Here is a 22,715-nt window from a genome sequence, read left to right on the forward strand (position 1 = left end):
ATGAGCATCAAACCTATCAGTCTTTTATTTCGTTTGCACATTACCAGAATGAACAAGTTTCTCTGCATAGATAAAAGTTTCAGAGAATTTCTCAATTAACCTCTGTCACCCTGCACTTGGGTTTTCCTCTTGTTCTTTTTTCTCTTTAGAACTGTATATTCTTTTCTCTGAGATCAAAGTATGTGGTCAAAGATCACCTTTAAGAATTTAAGTCTTCTGTGAAGTTCCACAAATAATTATCAGTGATAATTCAAATAAGACATGTGGAGACTGATTTCATGTAGCTTCAGTTTTGTTTTCATAACTCTGTCAGCCACATAGATTTAGATCGTAGTATCCAGAGAAACCACATAATAACCTACAGTGTCTCAAGTCAACATATCCTTCACTCTATCATTAGTCACCTCAGGAAAAAGAATCAATACATTCCAGTCCTTAGAAATATGTATCTCTGTTTTTACAAATAACATTTTATCCTTGTAATAATAATATTATAAAACTAAAAATGCAAAAAATAATGTTAGGTTTTCTTTAGTTAATTAATTCATTGGATCACACATGTATGATCTCTAAGCCACAATTCTACCATTAAAATACACTCATTTTACTGTTGAGACGCTGAAACTGAGAAAGCTTAAGTTGCATGACCAAAGTTACAGTTCATATGATGGCAGAGTTGTAATTTGGATGCACGGTTGGGTAACTGACCTCATCCTCTCCCTGCTGCATCTCCCTGGACTCTTAGCTGTGCTGTGGACAAAGTAGCTCCTGGGCTGTTGTAAGTAAATCACAAGCCTGTAGCTCAGTTTATTTAAAGCTAAGATGAATTCCATTATGTTTGCCCTTCATGGAGGTCATGGCAGGAATGTCAGCTCTAATGCTTACAATATTATAAATGTTTATACCTTCTTAGAAAGTCTGTCTTTAAATATAGATTTAAAATTCCTATATTCAGGAAGCTATCCCTGGCATTAGCCCACCTATATTTAGATATCTTTAGGTTTTGTTTATCTTGTTACAGCTAACATACAACTCCCTGGTTTTAAAGGCTATAAATTCACCTTCAGTTTTCACTTTTGGCTGTATTTCTGTCTGCCCATTGGACATTTTGACCTGAGCATTTTCTCCTTCAACTTAAATGCAAAATATTTCACCCAGACTCTTCTCTCTCAAAACAAATAAGGAAATTCATTCACGTAGATTTTTTACCTAGTTGCTTCACTTGTTCTTTTCAACTTGATAATTCAGTGAAATATCTACCAAGATCTCGATATGTATGTTGTTGTTGTTGTTGTTAGGTGCTGTCAAATCAATCCATAGCGCTCTATGTACAGCAGCTCTGACGCCTGCCCTGTCCTGAGCCAGTCTCACTTATTTCAATGCACCAACCTCCATTGTCCCAGATACCATATCAATCCATCTCATCTGAGGAGGTCTTGCTCTCCTGCACTCTCCCTCCACCCTTCCAAGCATGATGTCCTTCTCCAAGGATCAGCCCCTTCTGGCCATGCGCCCAAAGTATATGAGATGGAGCTTCAAAATCCTAGTCTCCAAGGAGAAACTTGGTTTCACTCTCTCCAAGACATACCTATTTGTTTTCTTGGCAGTCCATGGTATGTCCAAGACTCTTCTCCAGCACCACAACTTGAAGGAATCAGTTCTCGTTCTGTCATCCTTAGTCATTGCTCATCTCTCTGATGCATAGCAAGTAGTTGTGAAGATCATGGCCTGGATTAAGCACACCTTAGTCTCTAGACTAACATTGTTGCTTTTCAGTACTCTGGAAATGTCTGACTGCAGATTTTCTCAGTGCAATTCGTCTTTAGATTTCCTGACTGCTGGTGTTAAGAGTGTTGATTGCGGAGCAGAACAAGCTATGATTGTTAACAGCCTTAATCTCTTCTCCATCTGTCATGGTGCTGCCAATTGACCCAGTGGTGAGAATCTTCATCTTTTCTTCATTGAATTAGGAGGGTAAAGGGTGAAAACCCAGACTCTGGCTGTTTGTGGAGCCCTGGTGTGTTAAAGGCAGTCCTGTTGTCATGGCATGCCATGGAGTAGGAATCGACCTATAGTTGACACTCCAGCCAGTGTGCAGAGGCAGTAAATCACACAGGACGAGCTTGCCCATCTTTCTTCCACAAAGCTAGTGGATTCGAACCACAGCATTTGGGATTGCAGTGCAGCTTTTTACCACTGGACCACAATAGAAGTTAGAAATATGCAAATAAATAACTATGTCTAAAAGAACAATGATGTAAGTCTGGAGATTAAGGTGTGCCTGATCCATGCCATGGTCTTCACAATTATGTACTATGCATCAGAAAGCTAGACAATAACTAGGGATGATAGAGGGAGAATTGATGCCTTTGAACTGTGGCCCTGGGGAAGAGTATTGAACATAACATGCACCACTAGGAGAATAAACAGGTTCATCCCAGAGATTGTGAAACCATGTTGCTCTTTGGAGCCAATGATTCTGAAACTCCACTTTACATAATTTGGACATGTTGCAAGGAGGGACTAGTCCTCGGAGAGGGACATCATATTTGGGAAGGTGGAGGGGCAGTGCAAGAAAGGAAGATCTTCAATGTGATGGATTGACTCAGTCACTGGAGTAATGAAGGTAAATGTGTCAGAGACAATAAGATTGGCTTAGGATACAGCAGGGTTCAGAACTGTCCTATTTAGGGTCGCTATGAGTTTCCAGCAACTTGACAGCACATAGCAACATAAAAGAATCACTGTATTTTTGGCTATCATCCCTTTCTCCCAAATATCACTGCTGCCTGCTAAATCATTGCCTTATCCCCTTCGAATCCACCAGCTTCTCTGCAGGAGAAGGATGGGCAATCTTCTCCCAAGTGATGTACTTCCTGAGAAAACCAGCTGAATGGTCAGTTATTGGTTAGTTCCAACTCACAACACATAACAACAACAAATGGTCTATTAGGGAAATCTGACTCCCTAGTGATAATGAGCTATGCTGCCAACCTGAAGGCATGCAATTCTAATCCCCCAGCTGCTCTGTGGGAGAAAGATGTACAGTCTCCTCCAGTGTGAGTAACTGCCTCTGAAAGCCCACCAGAGGGTCAGCTATGGGTCAGTTTTGACTCAATGGTACGTAACAACAACAGCCGTTGCTCTATAGAGTACTCTGGTGGCTTAGTGGTAAGGAACTGAGCTGCCAACTCAAAGTCAAACAGTTCTGATCCATCAAATCTTCTACAAGAGAAAGATGGAACAATCTCTTCCCATGCGATTTATAACCTAAAAAACCAGCTGGAAGGTCAGTTATGAGTTGACTCTAATTCAGTGCATGTAGGAATAACAATCTATATACCTGCCAGCTTCTTCCTTGCCCCTAAATCATATAAAGATTCTTGAATTTACACTTGTTTCAGACATTCCTCTAGGTCGTATAGCCCTGGTGTACAAGTTGCCGTATAGCAGTAACTTGTGGTTGATGTGAGGCTGAACACTGACACTGATTTGTCAGATGCATTGATGGTTGGTCACCCAGTGCGGACAGAGAGTGAGGTGAAGCTCCCCAATTAGAACAAGCTTGGATGGACGAGTGGCATCCACTTCCATAATAGCTTGCCTCCAGAAACCCTATGAACCTGGAGAGAGGATGAAAGACACCCAAGCATTGAGGACTCTCCTTCATAGGGTCACTATGAGTCGCCTGTGACTCAACGGCACTCAACAACAACAACAACCACCACCACCATGTAATTATCCTTCTCAAAGCTTGGAAGATCTTACCTTTACACTGATTCAAACCCATTCCAATCCTCAATACTTGATTGGAGCATTTCCTCTACCTTTGAGACTCATTACTTCATTGCATAAGGACTTTTCTTCCACCCACATCCCACATAAAACACCTTGACCTGTCTAATCAGAATATTGTCACACCTGAATCCTCTATAATTTTACAGTCTTGTTAAATAGCCAAGAGATTGCTACCATGTTGAAAGTTTGAGACTCTCCACCGTTCATGTGGTTACTTGAATTAGTTACTTGCTACTATAACTAACTTTTCATAGTGTATGTGCCTGGCAGCCTCCATAAATTATGAACTTTGTGAGGATAAGGATTATTTTTATTTTTACTCTTAATGATTAGCATAGGCCTTTAAATGTTTTAAGTCTTCAGTGGATCTGGATGTTTTAGCCAGTCATGACTGACCTGTAGTGCATGTCTGTCAACAGATCGGTAAGATTAGGTTCATTTCATGTTCCTGTTGCTCCACACAATGACCTCAGGATAGTTTCCTAAATTTGAAAGATAAGGTAGTAGTGATCTCACATTTTTCAAAAGTTGTATAACTAAGGGAAATGATGCGATTTTTCTTTTAAAAATTCTATTTCCTGAAGGAAAGTGTGAAACACAAAGTATAGGAATTTTGTATGCAAACGAATATAAAATAAAAATGAAAAAAGTATACTCTTCTGGCTGAGAATCATTCTCTAAAGTCTGACTTTAAAAATATTAAAACCAGAGAGATGAATAAGAGATATAATAGTTTTAAAATGCCGGACTTTTCTGCACAAAAGCAAAGTTCCACAAACCAGAGCAAGTGGGTTTGTCTTTCTTGGATTTCTTTTCTTTCATGAGTTATCTGCTAAAGTTTTCCAGAAAGTAATTTACGATTATGTTGTTGCTTCCCCTCCTCCGAGATTGGTGAGGTGAAGCTAGTGCAAAGAATTAGGAATGCACATATATTGTAAAGGCAGTTAAATCTCCCTGTTAATGTACACACAATACCAGAAGGAACAGGACCCGTGAGAGCTACCTTCCCCAACAAAGGGAATACAGTATATGTACACAGAGCTGCCTTCTCCAGGCCCCTCAGCCTGCAATTAGTGCAAATGAACTGCCTCTCCCAGAGAGCAAACAGAGTGGCCCTTATGTGATCACCGAGTGTCCTCAGCAATGATCTCAGTTCACCATTAGGGACCCACATCCAGGTCCTGTGTTGCTTGGCACGCTCACTGTGCATGCACCATCAGTCCTGCTTCTGTGAATGAAGTCCTGTCACTGTCAGAAGAATTATGCCCTCCGTAGTGAATCTCGCTGTTTTCCCGTGAATAATAGCCCACTCTGAAACCACCCCAAGGCCTAGCCCCTGCTTATTTTTGTGTGGGTTCACAGAGGCGGGCGATTTGTGTACCCACCCTGATCTCTCTCATTTTTCTCTGAAGAGGTTTAATTTTGTGATCTTGTTCCCAAACACAGTACAGGGTTTGATCTCTCCACTGGAGAAGAAAAATATCTGGGACTAACTCAACCTTCTAAAATTACAAGTTGCATGTATAAATGAAGGGTGTTTAATATTTTTTCTGAAAAGTTTTGTATGGACGTTAAGACTACCCTAATGGAAAAAGATCTTGCATAATTGCTGGTTGTGAACTATAGCAGTGTTTGTAACCACACCATTTTAAAAAATGACATCATCCCTGGGCTCAGGGATGTCACTTTAAACCAGAACTTGCTTTACAATTAAACTGATAAGGGTGCATTTTTGTTAACCTCTTCATGTCCTCAAATTTATTCAGCATTCTGGTGTTACTTGCACAAAACCTTTGTGGGGAGTTTTCTGTTTCTCTTAGGGTTTATATAACATATATGTGACTGGATGTACGAGGAACTTTGAGTAAGAGCAGCCAAGGCAAGTTATTCCTCAGCTTTGTACAGCACCAATAGGTTGCAATATCAGTTGTTATTAGATGTCCTTCAGCTGATTTGAAATTCAGAGTTGATCCAATAAGACTGAGTAAATAATGTCCTTGGATTTCCTAAGCCCTGGTGGTACAGTGGTTAAAGGACTTAATTGCCAAGCAGAAGGTCAGCAGTGCGAAAACCTCATTCATTCTGCAGGAGGAAAGCATAGACAAACAGCCTTTATCCATAAAGTGTTACAGCCTCAGAAATTCTGTGGGACAGCTCTGCCCTGTCCATTACACTCACTATGGATTTGGATATAAATTAGAATCTCTACTGAAACACATCATCAGATCGTTTCTTCTATGGAAACAGTAGATAGGTTCAAAACTGCCAACTTTTTAGGTAATTTCAGTAGCTAATTGCTAACCACTGTGCCACCAGGGCTGCTTGGAACATCCGTGGGTTAGTTGAAATGTTTACGCTTCCTCTGGCTCTCTAAGCATTCTTAGAGTCTGAGCTTATTTCTAATTATAGTCATGTATTTTCCCTGGGTCTGCTTTTTCACCCCGTGTTCCCTTTTCTTATCTCATATTACTCCTCACAGGAGTGATTATAATTCTTAGTGTGAAATCCCAACTTCATTGTTGTCAGACAAAAATTGGTCTGGTTATTGCTGGCTGAAGGCTGGCCTTTCTCTCTGAAGAGGAACGGCCGGTCCCTGGATGTGGTCTTTCTCCCGAGCCATTCCTCCTCTGGGCTTCCATCATCCGCAACAGTACCCTTATCTTTTTCCTCCTAATTGACTTCTTCCTTTCATCAAAAAATACCTTGACTCCAATTTGGCCCCTAAGAATAGTACTTGAATTATCAAGATCAAGATCAAATAAAGTCGTCTTCTTTTCCTCTTTCAGCATCTTTGAAGTTCCAGAAACTTCAGAAAGTAAAGCTTCATTTATGTTTCACTTAGTACTGTTTGATTCTTTTTTCCTCTCTGAATTTTGAGTTAGCTCTTAAAATATATCGTACATGCACATCCTGTTTTAATTCACATTATGTTTTGATCTTTGGATATATTAAATATCAGTTTCTCCCATATCAATTTGTGAGGAGACTTGTGGAATTTACTCTGTATGATAAATATTTTTATAATCCATTATGTTGTGAAAAACTATATAAAACATATAGTTTTCATGCCAGGGAGATTCATTTTGCCATTATTACAATCTGCTTTTATTAAAATCTGAGGAAGTAAATATTGCAAAAACAATAACTATACTAATTAAGGCAACTCTGTTTCTCTCCTGCTAATGGGAAATAAGGAAATAATTCCCTTTAGTAATCTTTCTAGTGAATTCTTTCTTATTTAGCATTCCATATTTCAGGAACTTTTTCCCTGTCATCTTCCATTCATAATTTTAGGGGTATTTTATTTCATAAGTTTCTGTATTGTTTTATTGCTCCAAACAACTTGAAACCAATTGTGGTTGTTAAACATGGAAGAAAAAATGTTTGAGATAATGAGTATGCTTTCTTAGTATTTCCTTTCTCCCTGGTTAGTCTCCTGAGTTATGGAAAATCAATTTGCTCATAAATATTACAGGAATAGAAATGTTTCTTGGTAGGTTTGAGAATTTCTTTATCCAAAGTGCAAAAAAGAGGTTATACAATGTGAAGTGGCTGAGTCTGACTTCAACTCCCTTCATAAAGGGGAGCTGTCCCCAAGACTAATGTCTGTAGAACCATACAAAATAGCTACATAGTCAGACATGCTTCTGCACTTATTTTTACCAATCATTGATATTTGCTGCATGACTCACAGACTTTATTTACTACTGTGGAGTTTATTAAGGAGATAGGTTGGGGAGTGGGGGAGGCAAAGAATATCACCCAATAAAGTCCAGGGTTAGTCTAACAATCCCAAACCAGATTAAGAGCAAGGCATAACCCTTCAATTAGTGAAAATCCAGATTTCAGTTCAGCAACACAAATGCAAGAAGTCTCTGATTTCCTCCATCATCCAGCAAACTTTGTCTCAAAGCAGTTACAAGTCAAACTTCCTTCAATCATCCAGCAAGCAAAACCTGTAACTGTGGCCTTTTCTTAAAGCAGTTACAAGTCAGCCTTTCCTTCAATCATCCAGCAAGCAAACCATATAACTAGAGCCTTTATCTCCAGGGTTTGTCTGGTTACATCTTGCCACAGTCTCCTCACAGCAGTGCCGCAGTCTCTTCAACCTCTCTCCACTAACATCACCACCTTTTTTCACAGTGTGGAAAGCACTCTCTTATATTGGCACCAGAGCTGTTAATGATTTAAAATATGATGTGTATGAAGTTATGGTACCTAGAGATAATCCCCCCGAAACAGGGACTAACTCAATTACTAGGAAAGTCCCATTTCCAAGGGTTCTGAAACCCTACTCAGCTAATTATAATCTTGAAATTAAAATCAGGGTTTCATTATTACTCTGTTGTTGTAATTGTTTAAGTTATTGAGTTGATTTTGACTCATAGCAACCCTAAATGATTCACTAAGACTTCCCCATGGGGTTCTCTAAGCTGCAATTTTATAGCAATAGATTGTCAGGTCTTTTCTCTCTCTGTTCATATTGCCTAATTTTCAGATAGCAGCCAAGTGCTTACCCTAACTTTCCATAATTGTATTATTTTACCCTAAGGTTCTAGTTCCTTCTTTATTTCAAGTAATGAAAGAAAAGACTTGTTAAACATCTTGTCAGAGAATTTGGTGCAAATGTATTTAAATAGTTCTCAAATGTATTGTCGTTGAGTTAGGATCAACTCATAGCTGATCGTCTAAGAAGTTTTCAGGAGCTGTATATCACCCGGGAAGAGGATTGCCCATCTTTCTCCCCATGAGTCAATGATGAATTCAAAGCTCTGAAGAGAAACTATCTTTGGGTTAATGGTGCAGCTCCATATAGACTATGTATGTTCCCAGAGCTCCCTAAATAGAGAAATTAGTGGACAGATATAGAGATCTCAAATTTGCCAAAATGTTTGAGAATTACTTCTTATTCTTTTTCTTGTGTGCTAATAATAGCCAGTGCAGTTTTAAAGGACTTAGAACTGCTTGGAAGAAGTTAAGACTTAGAAACCATATCTAACAGTCAACACACAATACGCAGAGAAACAATGTTGGAAGGATGAAAAGAAAACAATTATATTCACCAGAACTTTGCTGCGCAAATAATGAAGAGAGCAAAAGGGGGACTCTTAGATTTTATGTCCTCTTGGTACTTTTAGATTCTGTACCATGTATGTGTTTTAACCATGTCAAAAAAAAATACACTAATCATGAAATGTGTGAAAATTGCAGTATTCATATTTTATTTTCTATTCTGCTTTTATAAGGCTTAGGAAAACTGATACAAACACAAGTCATTGTTATGACTTCTTTTGCTTAACTGACAGCATACAATGTGCTGGCCACATTTCATTGCTTCATTTGAGAAGTGGCACTATCCTCAAAGCTTCACTCAGGAATATATAGTATAATCATGAGGGAAAAAATAAATTATAATGTCATTTTTCTTTTACCTGAGTATCACTGAAGTGTTAATCATTTGAACCTATGGCTCAAATTAAAAAATTCCAGTCTTAAAGCAATGAAACAGTATGTGCAACAGCCCTTCCTACACAGTACAACACAATATGATATTGTATCAAAGTTTAGCCATTACTCTGTTGTTGATGAAAGTTTTAGATTTACATGAAAGCAAAAGAAATCTTTAAAGATTACTACTACAACTTAAGATCATTGCTATAGCCTCTATTACAAGTGAACAGAAATCAGATTGGATAAAAGGTCACTTGAAAGCTAAAGTCATCCTGTGGGAAATATTAAGAAACTTCGTCTAGAGCTAATAATATATTGCCTGTGATTCTGATTATAGTTGGTGTTCTCAAAGGTACCAAAGTGATAGCAAGTTCCTAGCTCATTTAGCAACCCCTTTCATCCAGTCACAGAAAATGGAAAAAAACAAAACAAAACATAGACAATACAGAGCTGGGAAAATACTGTGTCGTTTTAAAGGAACTTTTCTCTCCTCCTTAAGGGGATCTGAGGACTAGTCCATAGTGTGTTTCACAAGTAATCAAAATGTTATCATGGAGTCAATGCTCTTGTTTCATTCAGTCTCCCTTGCTCAGACAAAGAATTGAACTGTTCCGTGGGCTACAACAGGAAGATTAGCCACGGGCAAATTCTCCACCAATTCAGCTCAAAAGCATCAATTCTCCTTCTATCGTCCCAAGTCATTGTCCAGCTTTCTGATGCATAGCAAGTGATTTCAAAGACCATGGCCTGTATCAGGCACAGCTTAGTCTCCAGACTGACATTGTTGCTCTTCAGTAGTTTGGAGAGGTCTCTGACAGAAGACTTTCTCATCACAAAACATCTTTTAATCTCCTGGGTGCTGGTGCCAAGAGTGTTGATTCTGGAGTTAAGCAAACTAAAACTATGAACAATCTCAATCTTTTCACCATCTATCATGATGCTGCCAATTGGCCCAGTGGTGAGAATCTTTGTTTTCTTGATATTGAGCTACAAACCATATTGAGGGCTACAGTCCCTGACTTTCCACAGCAAGTGCTTCAGATCCTCCTCAGTTTCAGCAAGTAGATTGTTGATGAATTCCAATGCCACATTTCACCTCATAGAGCCCAGCCTCCCTGATAATCTGTTCTGTATATAGATTGAAAAAGTATGGAGATAGGACACATCCATGGCATACACCCTTCCCAATTTTTAATAATGCAGTGTTTCCTTGCTCTGTTCTGACGACTGCTTCCTGGTCCAAGTATAGGTTTTGCATTAGCATGATCACATTCTGGGATTCCCATTCTTCTCAGAGTCAGCCACAGTTTATTGTGATCCACACAGTCAAACACCTTTGTATAATCAATGAAATACAGATAGACGTTCCTCTGGTACTTCCTGCTTTCAGCAAAGATCCATCTACCATTAGCTACAACATCCTTAGTACCATGACCCCTTCTAAACTCAGCCTGCACTTCTGGTAGTTCTCTATTGATATGCTGTTTCAGTCATTTTTGGATAATCTTCAGCAGAATCTTGCTTGCATGTGATACTAATTATATTGTTCAATAATTTCCACACTCTGGTGGGTCACCTTTCTTTAGAATGGGAACAAATACAGATCTCTTCCAGTCAGCTGGCCAAGTGATTGTCCTCCACATTTCTTGGCACAACTTGGTGAGCACATCTAGGGCAGCATCTGTTAGCTGAAATATGTCAATTGATATACCATAATTCCTGGGACCTTATTTTTTGCTTATTCTTTCAATGCAGCTTGACACTGACCACAGCATAAGAAATTGGCAGCAGTTTGAAGTGTTTAGAATCACAGAAGCCCATAAAGCTTGAGATATAAACTATCAGGTCAAGGGCTGGATAGGGTGATATAGATGTTCAAGGGAGTAGGTGGAAGTAGTAGGGAATGATGGTGGAACAGGGACATGGGTAGGTCAAGACACCTGTGTCAAGGATGGACACAAAACTAAAACTATTAGTTAATTCTACAATTGGGGAAATATCTTTCATCTGCATTTTACTGTAAAATGTTTGTCTGTCAGATACTTTTTATATCTGAGAATTCAGATTAAGACAGACTAGGAAGAAGAATTGGCCACCTATTTCCTAAATAGCAGGCCTTCAAAAACCCTACGTACAAGAGAACACATTTACACTCGCAGATAGGGCATTAGAGGCAGAGCTTTCAAGCATGGAAATACAAAGGAAGAGGAATAGTTATAATCAGACGTGAGTGGTTGGAACATGGAATGTGAGAACCATAAATGCAGGAAAATTAGATATTATTAAGGAAGAAATGGAATGCATAAATATTGACATACTAGGTATTGGCAAGAGGAGAAATGGAATATATCATAGACTGCAAAAAAGAAAAAAAAAAACAGACATGTCTTGAACAAAGTGCAGCCACAGTGCTCCTTTGAGGCAAACATGATAAAACTTTGTTGCTAGCAGAGTCTATTTATTGAGGAGGACATCATGCTTGGGAAAGTGGAGGGGCACAAAAGAGAGAAAGACCCTCAACCAGGTGGATTGACATGGTGACTTCTACAATTGGCTCAAGTGTGTCAGAGCTTGTGAGGATGGCATAAATTAGGACAGGGCTCAAATCTGTTGTTCACAAGATTACTACGATTCATACTCAACTGGACAGCACCTAAGAACAACTTCTAGGTAAAATCGCTTATTGCTACCTAACAATTGTTAAAGGAGAAAGTAAATATTTTATAAATCTTAAATTCCTCATGTTATGTATCCTTACCAGCTAAAATAAGTTCCATAATGTCCTCCCGACCCCCACCACATTCAATGTTCTCTTACTCCATGCCTACTCTCAAATGAATTGAATGGAGAAAAGAGAAAAATATTACCATATTTACTAGAATGCATCACATTGTTTTGTTGTTGTTGTCGTTATGTGTCTTCGAGTCAACTGTGACTCATTGTAACCCTAAATCACAGAGTACGTTCCCAGGACAAAACAGGTTATGGAAATTTTAATTTTAAAAGATTTTCAAGCCAAGTCCACAGTTTCCTATCTGGCATAAAAAAAACAAATTCTTTATTGTTTCCTCATTGTGAAAGATGAAAATTACAGAAGATGGATATGAAGCACATGCATTTTGTTGGTGTTTGTTGCTGTGAAATCAGTTCTGACTCATATTGGCTACTTGTATATGCATGCTGCTGTCATTAGATGTTGTCAGTCAATTTAACTGCATAGAGACCACACGTACCTGACTGAAATTCCCTCATAGGATATTCTTAGCTGTATAATTTACAAACGTAGATCCTAACATTCTTCTGCAGATACTCTGGATGCATTTGATCTACCAAACTTTAGGTTAGCAGCAAATATTTAATAATTGTACCACTTGTGCTACTTATAATAGATGTGTGTATGACAAGTATTGTAAGTGATAGGTAACATATCAAACAAGTATTCTCCTTTCCTTAAAAGGTTTTGTTTATTTGTCCTTGCTTTCTGGTTAGGCTTTGATGAAAATAGTGGTGACATTCACAATCATACTATTCTGATTTATCCTTACTTTTGCATTAAAAAACACTGTGTTAGATACTGGTAAGGCAATCATACATAAGCAAATGGAATAACTACTACACATTTGTTAAATATCAAAACCTGAACCTGGACCACAGGTATAGAATTCATGAAGTGAATGAAAAGTTTAATACATTTAAATCTATCCTAATTGAACATCTTTCCACTTACATGCTTTGAACAGATTTGCAAAATCTTCAGAATTTCTCAAGGCAAAAGGAAATCTTATTTATTGACTCCAACAAAAACATTATTGTAGAAAAGATGGAAGAGATTGTATTTATCAATTCTCCTCGTCAGTAAAAATGTAGATGGAGTGGATTTTCCACGTGATATAAATCAAATTATGCTTGTTATGCATCCTCGAAGAATAATCGAGGTTCGCTTGCCCCAGCAAATTCTTTTTGTGCTTCATATTCTCCTTTGATATGACAGAAAAAGGTTCTTGCTGCCTATGAAACCACCTTACTTCAGGGCTGTTGCTGGATAGATCATTCTGAGTTTTGCAACAGCCCAGTTTCCTCTCTTCCCACCATATCCCAAGATTAGACTTTATCAGTGGTAAATTGGCAAATATTCTCTATCGTTTTACTACCATAAGAAAAGACAGGAATTTTAGACTTCTCTACATTCCTCATTCATAAATTTTGCCTTAGTTTTGTTTAAGTGGACATGGCAGGTGTTACCTGTTACTTCCTTCTCAATCTAATTTAAAATAAACTGGGCAAAAAAAGATCTACACCCCCTCCCTTTTTATTAAGCTTGTCAAGTATCTTGCACATACCAGTTGCTGTGGAATTGATTGCAAGTCTTCCCAGCTCCATGAGCGTCAGAGTAAACTTGTGTCCCACAGGGATTTTGATCGCCCATTCTTTTGGAAGTAGATTTCCAAGGTTTCCTTCTGAAGCCTTTCTGGGGGCACTCACACATCCCACTTTTAGTTAACAATGAAGCATGTTAACTCTTTGTACAATCCAAGGACTCCACCTGTCACACATTAGATCACATAAAGAACCAGTTATTCCAGAGTGCTAATGAGTTGTATGAACTCCAACCTCCGTAATCATGAGGAAAGAACTAGATGGTGCCCAGCTCCCACTGCTGAATGCTCTAAAGGAATCATTGTTGGAGCAGCAAAACTCAAAACCCAAAAGTGATCTGTATGTGTTGTCTTTCAAGTTGATTATCTTATACCAAGAACTTTCTGACTTGCCATCTCCATTTTAAAGTTGGATTGTTGTCATTACATACTCTCAAGCTGGAACTAATTCATTACTGACCCCCCCAGTGGGTTTTTAGAGCCAGTAAATCGCAAGGCAGGTGATTGCCCATCTTTATGGACCTCAAGTTCCGTGTTTCCAAGACTACTCACAGCCTTCCTCCTTTACCTCTTCTGAGTCTTGTAGTTCCTTCCTTTATACCTAACTCAATGAATGGCTTCATGCTCTACCAGGTTTTGGAAGGCTTCTTCCTTATCCATATGTATACAATTCTTTTAAAAATCTACACTCCAGATATGTTCTTGACTCGTTCTTGCCCATCATTACCCAATCTTTTCAGGTCTCTGCCAAATCCTTCCTATTTCCTTCACCTTCTCCCTTTATCTGCCAAACTATGAAACCCTGTGGTTCTGCAGACTGCCACGTCATTATCCTACAGAGAGGCTGATAGATTCAAACTACTGACTCACCATTATGTACATTTGGGTAAGAACCAATTTATAGCTGTCCCTCCAGTGGCTTTTCAGGGGCAGTAAATTTCATGAGAGGAGATTCCCGTCTTTCTCCAATGAAGCAGCTGGTAGATCCAAGCTGCATGCTTCTGTGTTGCACAATTCCTTATCACTATTATTTTCTAAATTGATGTATAAAGGGGAAAATTGATCCAAGCAGTGGATAACTGAGACAAAGAAGACTTGTGCTTTTTTATAGTTTATTTTCTTTTTATTATTATTATTGTCAAGAATATACTTAGTACAACATACACCAGTTCAATACTTTTTATATATTACAACTCAGTGACACGGATACATTCCTCAAGTTGTGTGACCATTCCTATTCTTTTATGAGTTATTCTTCTAATTAACAAGATTTTGCTGTCCTGTAGGCTTCAGTCTTTCATGCCCCTGTTGTTAGTTTGATCCCACAGAGATAGCTCTTAAAAGATCATACTATTAGAGAGGGACAGTCTTCACTGAGTAAGCTAAACTGAGGTTTTGTTTTAAGAAATTTCAGGGAATATTTTTCATTTGAAATATAGAAATCATCTCAGAGTGAGCATTTCAGGATTTCACCCAGTTTCTATGGCTTTATAGAATCTGTAATCTAAATGTTTAGTAATAGTAGCCAGGTGTCACCCAGTCCTTCTGGTTTCATGGCAAAGTAGGAGGTTGATGAGAAGGGCAATTAAGTACACATTCCACTTCCTCCTCCTTTCTTTCCTTGTTGCTCCAGGTAAATTCAGTCCAATTGTTCCATACCTTCAAGGATCACTTGCAAGATTTTAATGCCCTAGGCACTACCCAAGTAAGTCAAAGGCGAAACAGAAGCACAGAACATGTTATTAAACCAGTTAACTAGAAGATGATATTTTACTTTAATAATTTAGAACAGTCTCAATTTTTTAAAGTGAAAGAAATAGATTAATGAACGCAGAAACATGTAAAGAAAATTCCGTTTTCTTTTCCAGCTCCCATCCAAATGTATTATGCTGCGGTAATTAAAGTTGACTAACTTTTGTACATTTTCAAGACTGTTTGTCTTATTCATATCTTCTTGTTTGATATTGAGCAGATTCCAACTCGTAGTCACCTAATAGGAGAGAGAGACAGGCTAAAACTGCCTCGTAGAGTTTCCTAGGATGCAATCTTAAAAAGGAATAGATTGGCAGGTCTTTTCTCCTGTAGACGAGCTGACATGTTAACAGCACAGAACTTAACCATTGTACCACCAGGACCCTTTCCTATTTATATGCAATTGTGATTATGTGCCATCGAATTTACTGCTGCTCAGAAAACCTATGAACAACAGATCTGAACTTTGATCTATCTTGTGCCATCCTCACAATTCCCCATATGCTTGAGCCCATTGTTATAGTCACTATGGTAGTCCATTTTTGTTAAACATCTTCTGCTTCTTCTCTGATCACATGGAAAATATCCATACATGTGAAAACTTAGTAGTCATTTATTTGAAACACATGGTTGACATTATACATTATTCTGCATTTAGATTTCCTGTTGAGCAACAATTACAAAATTTCTCTGGATCAGTTGAGATATACTTGATTGGTTTTGAAATAAATAATTATCTATAGTAATAATAACAACTCTTATTTAGCTCACAATCATCTTATTGATGAGTATTTTGATCATTTGTAGGATTTTGCTACTATAAACAAAGTTGTTGTTGTTGTTGTTGTTGTTGTTGTTATGTGCTGTCAGGTTGCCTGCAACTCATAGCAACCCTATGTATGATAACCCTAAACCCTGCTATCCTGTGCCAATCCTACTATTTCTGACACACCCAGTCACTGAATCAATCCATCTCATCCAGGGTCTTCCTCTCCTGCACTGTCCCTCCACCCTCCCAAGCATGACATCCCTCTCCAAGGATTGGTCCCTTCTTACAACATGTCCAAAGGATGTCAGATGAAACTTCAGAATCCTTGCCTCTGAAGAGCAGCTTGGCTTCACCCTCTCCAGGACAAACTTGTTCATTTTCTAAGCAGTCCTTGGTATATTCAATAATCTTCTCCAACACCACAGCTCAATATTTTAATATAGACATCCTTATCCATCTATACTTTTATTTCTTGAGGACACATTGTCAAAGTGGGATTACTGGGGCAAAGTATATTGCATTGTATTCTATATTAATATTGTTGTTGAGCATCATCGAGTTGGAACTAACCTATAGCTGACCCTCCAGCAGGTTTTCAGAGGCACTAAATCACACAGGAGGAGACTGCCAGTCTTTTTTCTGTGGAGCAGTTAGTGAATTTGAGTTGTGTTCCTCTATGTCAGCAGCACATTTCCTTACCACAGAGCTCCCGGGCTATTGATAATGTTCCTAAAATAGTGTTGCATTTTGTATTTACAAAATAGCCACCTTTGCCCACTTTCTCTTCTGCTGTCTGCCTCCTTAATCCTCAGCATGCTCTCCTTCCAAGTCCGGGATTAATACTTCTGCTCCACAGAAGCACTGCTCCTCACCATGGTGACCCTCACTGCAGGCCTACTGGTTTTCAACTCTTGGTTACCTTCCAAGTCTCCCAACAGAGAAGGCTTTGATTTCTGGATGACCTCCATGCACAGGGCAGTTCTGGCAGTCCTTTTTCACAAATATTTTTACTCTAACATTTCCCTGCTGTGACCACCCACTGGAGATCTGGGGTCATTCAGCAGGGAATGTTCTTTCCTAAATTCTAAACTCAAAGTAGAGTGCCCAGGTCCCCTCTATTTTTGGCTTCTCTTGACCTCCTCTAAGCATCGTCCTTCTTACCATCTCCACCCCATACCTCAGACCAAGACTTCAAGGTAATGATGCTGGAAGCTGAAAGAAACAGATAATTTTTAAAGTCTAGACTTGTGACGTCTAAATGTCCCTCCCACTCACTATCTTCCCTTGCAGGATCTTATTCTACATGGTGTAATTCTTCTTTATCCCCCTACAGATGTTTCTTTTTCCAGATGTTGCCTGCTCCCTGAGTAAATACAAATGATAGTATATTCCTAATGGCAAAATTACCAAATGAGAAGGGAAAAACCCTAAATTAATCAGAAATAATATAAAGGGTTTAAAAAAAATACCAGAGCTCCCTTTATACAATTGTTATTGTGTAACATTGAGTCAAAATGATCCCTAGCTGACCCTCCACCCCATTTTCAGAGGCAGTTAATCATATGGGAAGAGATTTTACATCCTTTTCCTATAGAGCAGCTTGAGGATTTGAACCATATGCCTTCAGGATTGCAACACAGCTTCTTGCCACGAGGCCACAAAGGCACCATTGTGGATCTTAAAAGCATCTTAATTGCTGACTCCTTGACTGACTCTGATGAAAGCTTAAAAGTGTCTTCATTCAACAGTGTTTTTGAACTTTGTAAACGAATAAATAAATTTTTAAAAAATGTCTTCATTCTCTTGCATTTGCTCTGCCATCTAGAACCTAGGCTTCCATAAATAAAATTATTTTTATGCTATTTGGTGAAACACAATGTACGTGAATGAAACACCATGTACATGAATTTTGTATGCAAACCCATATAATATTTTTAAAAATTAAAAAAGGTTTTCTGAATAACATTTCTGCCCTCTTTCAACAAATATTTCCTAACATATACTGCATATTCTCAGAAACATAACCATCCTGGATTTACATTAAAATATGCCATATAGTATTTATCACTTTTCTATATCTTTCTTCCTATTCTTTGCTATTTTGAGATTTGCGCTCTGGTTCAGTCAGCATAATATGGTTAGAAGATTCCTCAAATGCCCTTAAGAAGGATGCATGGTTATTATATATTGAGAATTTTTGCAGACTCAAAACTGACGTTCTTTTCCTCTGATAGATGAATGGCATCTTGACAGGATCTCGGTATTCTTTTTTCTCAAGTTATTATAGATATTACTCTGCTGTCTTTCAGATTCAAGTATTACAGATGAAAGGTTTGATGTTCTAATATTCTTTATTTCTTTATTAGTAACTATATTTGAGTGGGATTTTTTTCCAGTGTAGAATTTGGTAAGACTGTTTTATAACATTGTTGTTGTTGATTGGCTTAAAGTGGAGCATGACTGAATAAATAGGCCCTATGAATAAAAGGCCTGAAGCCTTTCTATAACTATTGACATTTATCAAAGTTCGTAGAGTTTCCGGAGGCATGTTGTTTAGGAAATGGATGTTGCTCCTGCTTCCAAGTTTTATAACAATAGAGATTCAAAATTTTCAACATGTATGCCCAGGTCACTTTATTTCTCTAGTTTGATTTCAGATCCAGTGACTCATTGTAATCTGAAGACTCAAGTGTTTCCTCATTTTAGTAAGAATTTCTTCTGTTATTGTATATTTATTGTCATTTTGTTCGCATGCATTCAGTTAATTTGTTTTCTTTTAAAAACTATTCTAGAGCACATACTATTTGTGTATGGGAGAACTTTTGAAATTATCCTCCAAGCGTTTGTATGTTCTAGTAAAATATGTTTTATTTTTGCTCTACAACATTAGAGTTGTTCATTTTTTTCTGTTGCAAAGTGGCACAAATTTGGAGGCTTAGGAAAAAAAAAAAACAACAAAAAACCCCCAACATGATCTTTTGCTTCTATAGGTCAGAAGGCTGATGAAAATCTCATGACCTAAAATCAAGATGTTGGCAGGGCAATATTTCTTGACAGAAGTTCTAGAGAAGAGCTTATTTCTTTGCATTTTCTAGTGTTTAGAGGCAACCCCATTCTCTGGCTCAAGGTTCCCTTCCTCCATTTTCAAAGCCAGGAGTGTTGCTTCGCTCTAATCCATGTCTTCTCCTTTTCTATTATTAAGGACACTTGTTATTACATTGAGACCACCTGGAAATCCTGGATAACCTCCCAGTCTCAAATTCCTTCATTTAGTCACATCTCCAGCATCCTTTCTGCAATGAAAAGTAACATACACGTGTTCCAGGTGTTAGACCATAGATATAATGCTTAATAAGGCCATTATTAAACTTACTGCATTTGTGTTGTGATGTGGTCCTTTACTTTTTATCTTCCAAACTTCTAATTAGGTAATAAGTCACAATTAGTCTAAATATAGATAAGAATCATGAGTGAAAGGAGAACTTGTGTAGGCCTAGTGGTTATTTCCAGGGTTGTTTGCGGTTATACTTTTAAAAACTAGTTCTCATTGGCCTTCATAAATCATATGCTGTGCATACTCAGCATTCATTCTGGAGTTATCGTGCCTGGAGTCACTAACCACATGTTCTCATTATCTTACAGAGTCCAGTGAAAATGAAGACAAGAGTGCAGGTGCCTCAGGGGAGACACCCTCCCAGCCTTATCCTGCACCAGTGTACAGTCAGCCTGAGGAGCCAAAGGAGCAGATGGATGATGCGAAGCCAAGTAAACCCGAAGAAAACGATGAATTGGACCCCTTGCCTGACAACTGGGAAATGGCCTATACAGAAAAGGGCGAGGTCTACTTCATTGAGTGAGTTGCATACTCTTGATATTGACATTAAAGAAGCATAACTAATAGAGAGTGTAGCAAAAATAAATGTGTTCCTTTCAAAAGAAAACACTTAATTGTATTATTTTGTCACTGACTTTTTCTCTTTGTGAGACGATAAAGAGATGGTAACCTGAGTAAAGCTCCCAATTCTGGTATACAACAATACATCAAAGAATAAGTCAAGCAGTTGTAAAAGCTTAGCTTAAAAGACAATTCACATGATGATATTATTAAAATGGAAATTTTAATTATATTTAAATTAAAATAGGTGACGTTGAGTTGTATATGACTCATAGCAACCCTGTGAACAAAAGATCTGAATCCAGTCCTATCCTGCACCATCCTCGTACTTCCTGACACATTATAGCAGTGACTATGCCAATCTACCTGGTTGTGGCTCTTCTTCTCCTTCATTGACCCTCTATCTTTCCCAACATCATGTCTCTCTCCAAAGAATGCCACCTCATAGCAATATGTCCAAAGTGTGTAAGGTGAAGCCTCATCATTCTTGCCTCCAAAGAGCACTCAGAGCACTCCAGCTGCACCCTCTCCAAGACATAGCTATTCATTTTCTTGACTGTCCATGTTCACTGTTCTCCACCACCACCACAGCTCAGAGGCATCAATTCTTTTTCAGTCATCCATATTCATTGTCCAGGTCTCAGATGCATAGGTAATAATGGGAAAGACTATGGCCTGAATCAGATACTTCTTTGTCCTCAATCTGATATGACTAATCCTCAATAAATTGGAAAGGTCCCTACCTACAGATTTTCCTAGGGTAATGTGTCTCCTTATTTCCTGACTGCTCATACCAAGAGTGTTAATCATGGATCAAAAAATGGAAGTAGTATACATAAAATGGGAAATTTTTTTACTCTTCAAAGGTTCCATGTAGTTCAGATAAGATTTTGTTAATAGGTGCAGGCGAATAGAGTACAATTAATAGAGACCCTGTGAAAAATTTATTTGAACCTTCCTCTATCTGTGCCAACTTTATCATCTCTGATGTGCTTGAGTCTATTGTTACAGACACCGTGTTAATACGTGTGGTTGAGGGTCTTTCTCTCATTTGTTGATCCTCCACCTTCCTTTTAATGTCCTTTTCTAAAGACCAGCCTTTCCTAACAACATTCTTAAAATATGTGAAATGAAACTTCACTATCCTTGCCTCCAAGCAGTATCCAGGCTACAATTTCTCTAAGACATATTTGTTTGCCATCTCTGGAAACTCTATTAATTTTGATAAATGATGACAGTTATAGAATGGCTTCAAGGCTTTTGTTCATAGGGTTGCTATGAGTCATGCTCAACTCAACAGCAAACAACAACAACATTTGGCAATCTGTGGGATATTCTGCACTCTACTCCAACACCACAACTCAAAGGAGTTTATTTTTCTTCTAAAACCCTTATCATTGTCCAACTTTCAGGTGCCTGACATGTAATTGAAAGATATTATCTTGAATTAGGTGCATCTTAGTCTTTAAATGGACATCGTTCCTCCTATACACCTTAGAGAGTTCCTTGAGAGAAGATTTACCCAATGCAATATGTCTTTTGATTTCTTAACTGCTGGTACCAAGGGTGTTGATTTTAGATCCAAACAAAATGAAATCATCGACAACTTCCATCTTCTCTCCAACTATTATGGTATTGCCTATTGTGAGGTGCCCAGTGGTGAGGATTTTTTTACTTATTAACTCGTATCAACCCCAAGTTCAGCAGAGCAAAACCCTGCCTGATCTGTGCCATCCTCACAATCTCTGCTGTTCTTGAGTCCATTGTGACAGCCACTGTCTGTCTCAGTTAAGTCTCATTAAGGGTTTTCTGCCTTTTCACTGGCCCTCTGCTTTACCAAGAATATCATCTATCAGGGACTGTGCCTTCCTGAAAACACGCCCAAAGTATGTAAGACAAAATCTCATCATCCTATCATCTAAGGAGGCCACACTGCTTCCAAAATAAGTTTGCTTTTTCTTTTTGATAATCCATGGTATATTCAATATACTTTACCAACACCATCATTCAGAAGTACCAGTTCTTCTTTGATCTACCTTATTCATTGCCCACATCTTTTTGCAAATGAAAATACTATGGCTCAAATGGCATATGATTTAAGACATATTGCCTGGGTAAAAAGACTAAGAACAGCATGGGAATGGCTACGTCTGACCTCTACTAATTCCACAAAGCAGAGCTGTTCCCATCAGCAGCATCCACAGTACAGACTAATAATCCCTTTAAGGTTGGATATGGTCCCTCATGTTCCTGCACCTACTTCTACTAATCTTAACTCCACTCTTAACTGCTCTACTTGGCCCAAACCCATTGCACTCGCTACATAGACGGCATAGAGCCGTACCCACAACTATGAGGTTTAGTGGGGAAATTAACAGGCTATAATCCAAGTTAGCAACAGTATATAACTCCTCAGTCCTGACAGCTTATCAATTGTGGTTACGGACCTTTAACCTTCAGCCTCATGGCTTAGAGCAGTGTTACAAAGTTCTGTCTTTACTTCAATTACGCAGCAGTCCCAAGTCAGCTCTTCCTTCAATCATCCAGCAACCAAAACATTTAGTTGTGTCACAGTTCCAAGGGCACCAGCACTGTCTCTTCCTAAAGGACCCAGGCCCTGGGTCTCTTTCAGTCAACATCAAGATACAGTCTCTCAGTTAATTCAGGAATCTTC

The 22,715-nt window shown here is 38.4% G+C and overlaps 1 protein-coding gene across 1 annotated transcript in view; it reads left to right on the forward strand.

Annotated features, from left to right (window-relative positions):
* MAGI2 (membrane associated guanylate kinase, WW and PDZ domain containing 2) overlaps positions 1 to 22,715 on the forward strand; it is a 1,911,292-nt gene that overhangs the window by 1,286,798 nt on the left and 601,779 nt on the right. Inside the window, exon 5 of the mRNA XM_006882679.1 lies at positions 19,789 to 19,999. Coding sequence (XP_006882741.1) covers positions 19,789 to 19,999 — 211 coding nt within the window. The remainder of the gene's footprint in view (positions 1 to 19,788; positions 20,000 to 22,715) is intronic.

This window comes from Elephantulus edwardii, unplaced genomic scaffold (genome assembly GCF_000299155.1).
Source record: "Elephantulus edwardii isolate Elephantulus edwardi_28Jun2011 unplaced genomic scaffold, EleEdw1.0 scaffold00022, whole genome shotgun sequence".
NCBI lineage: Eukaryota > Metazoa > Chordata > Mammalia > Macroscelidea > Macroscelididae > Elephantulus > Elephantulus edwardii.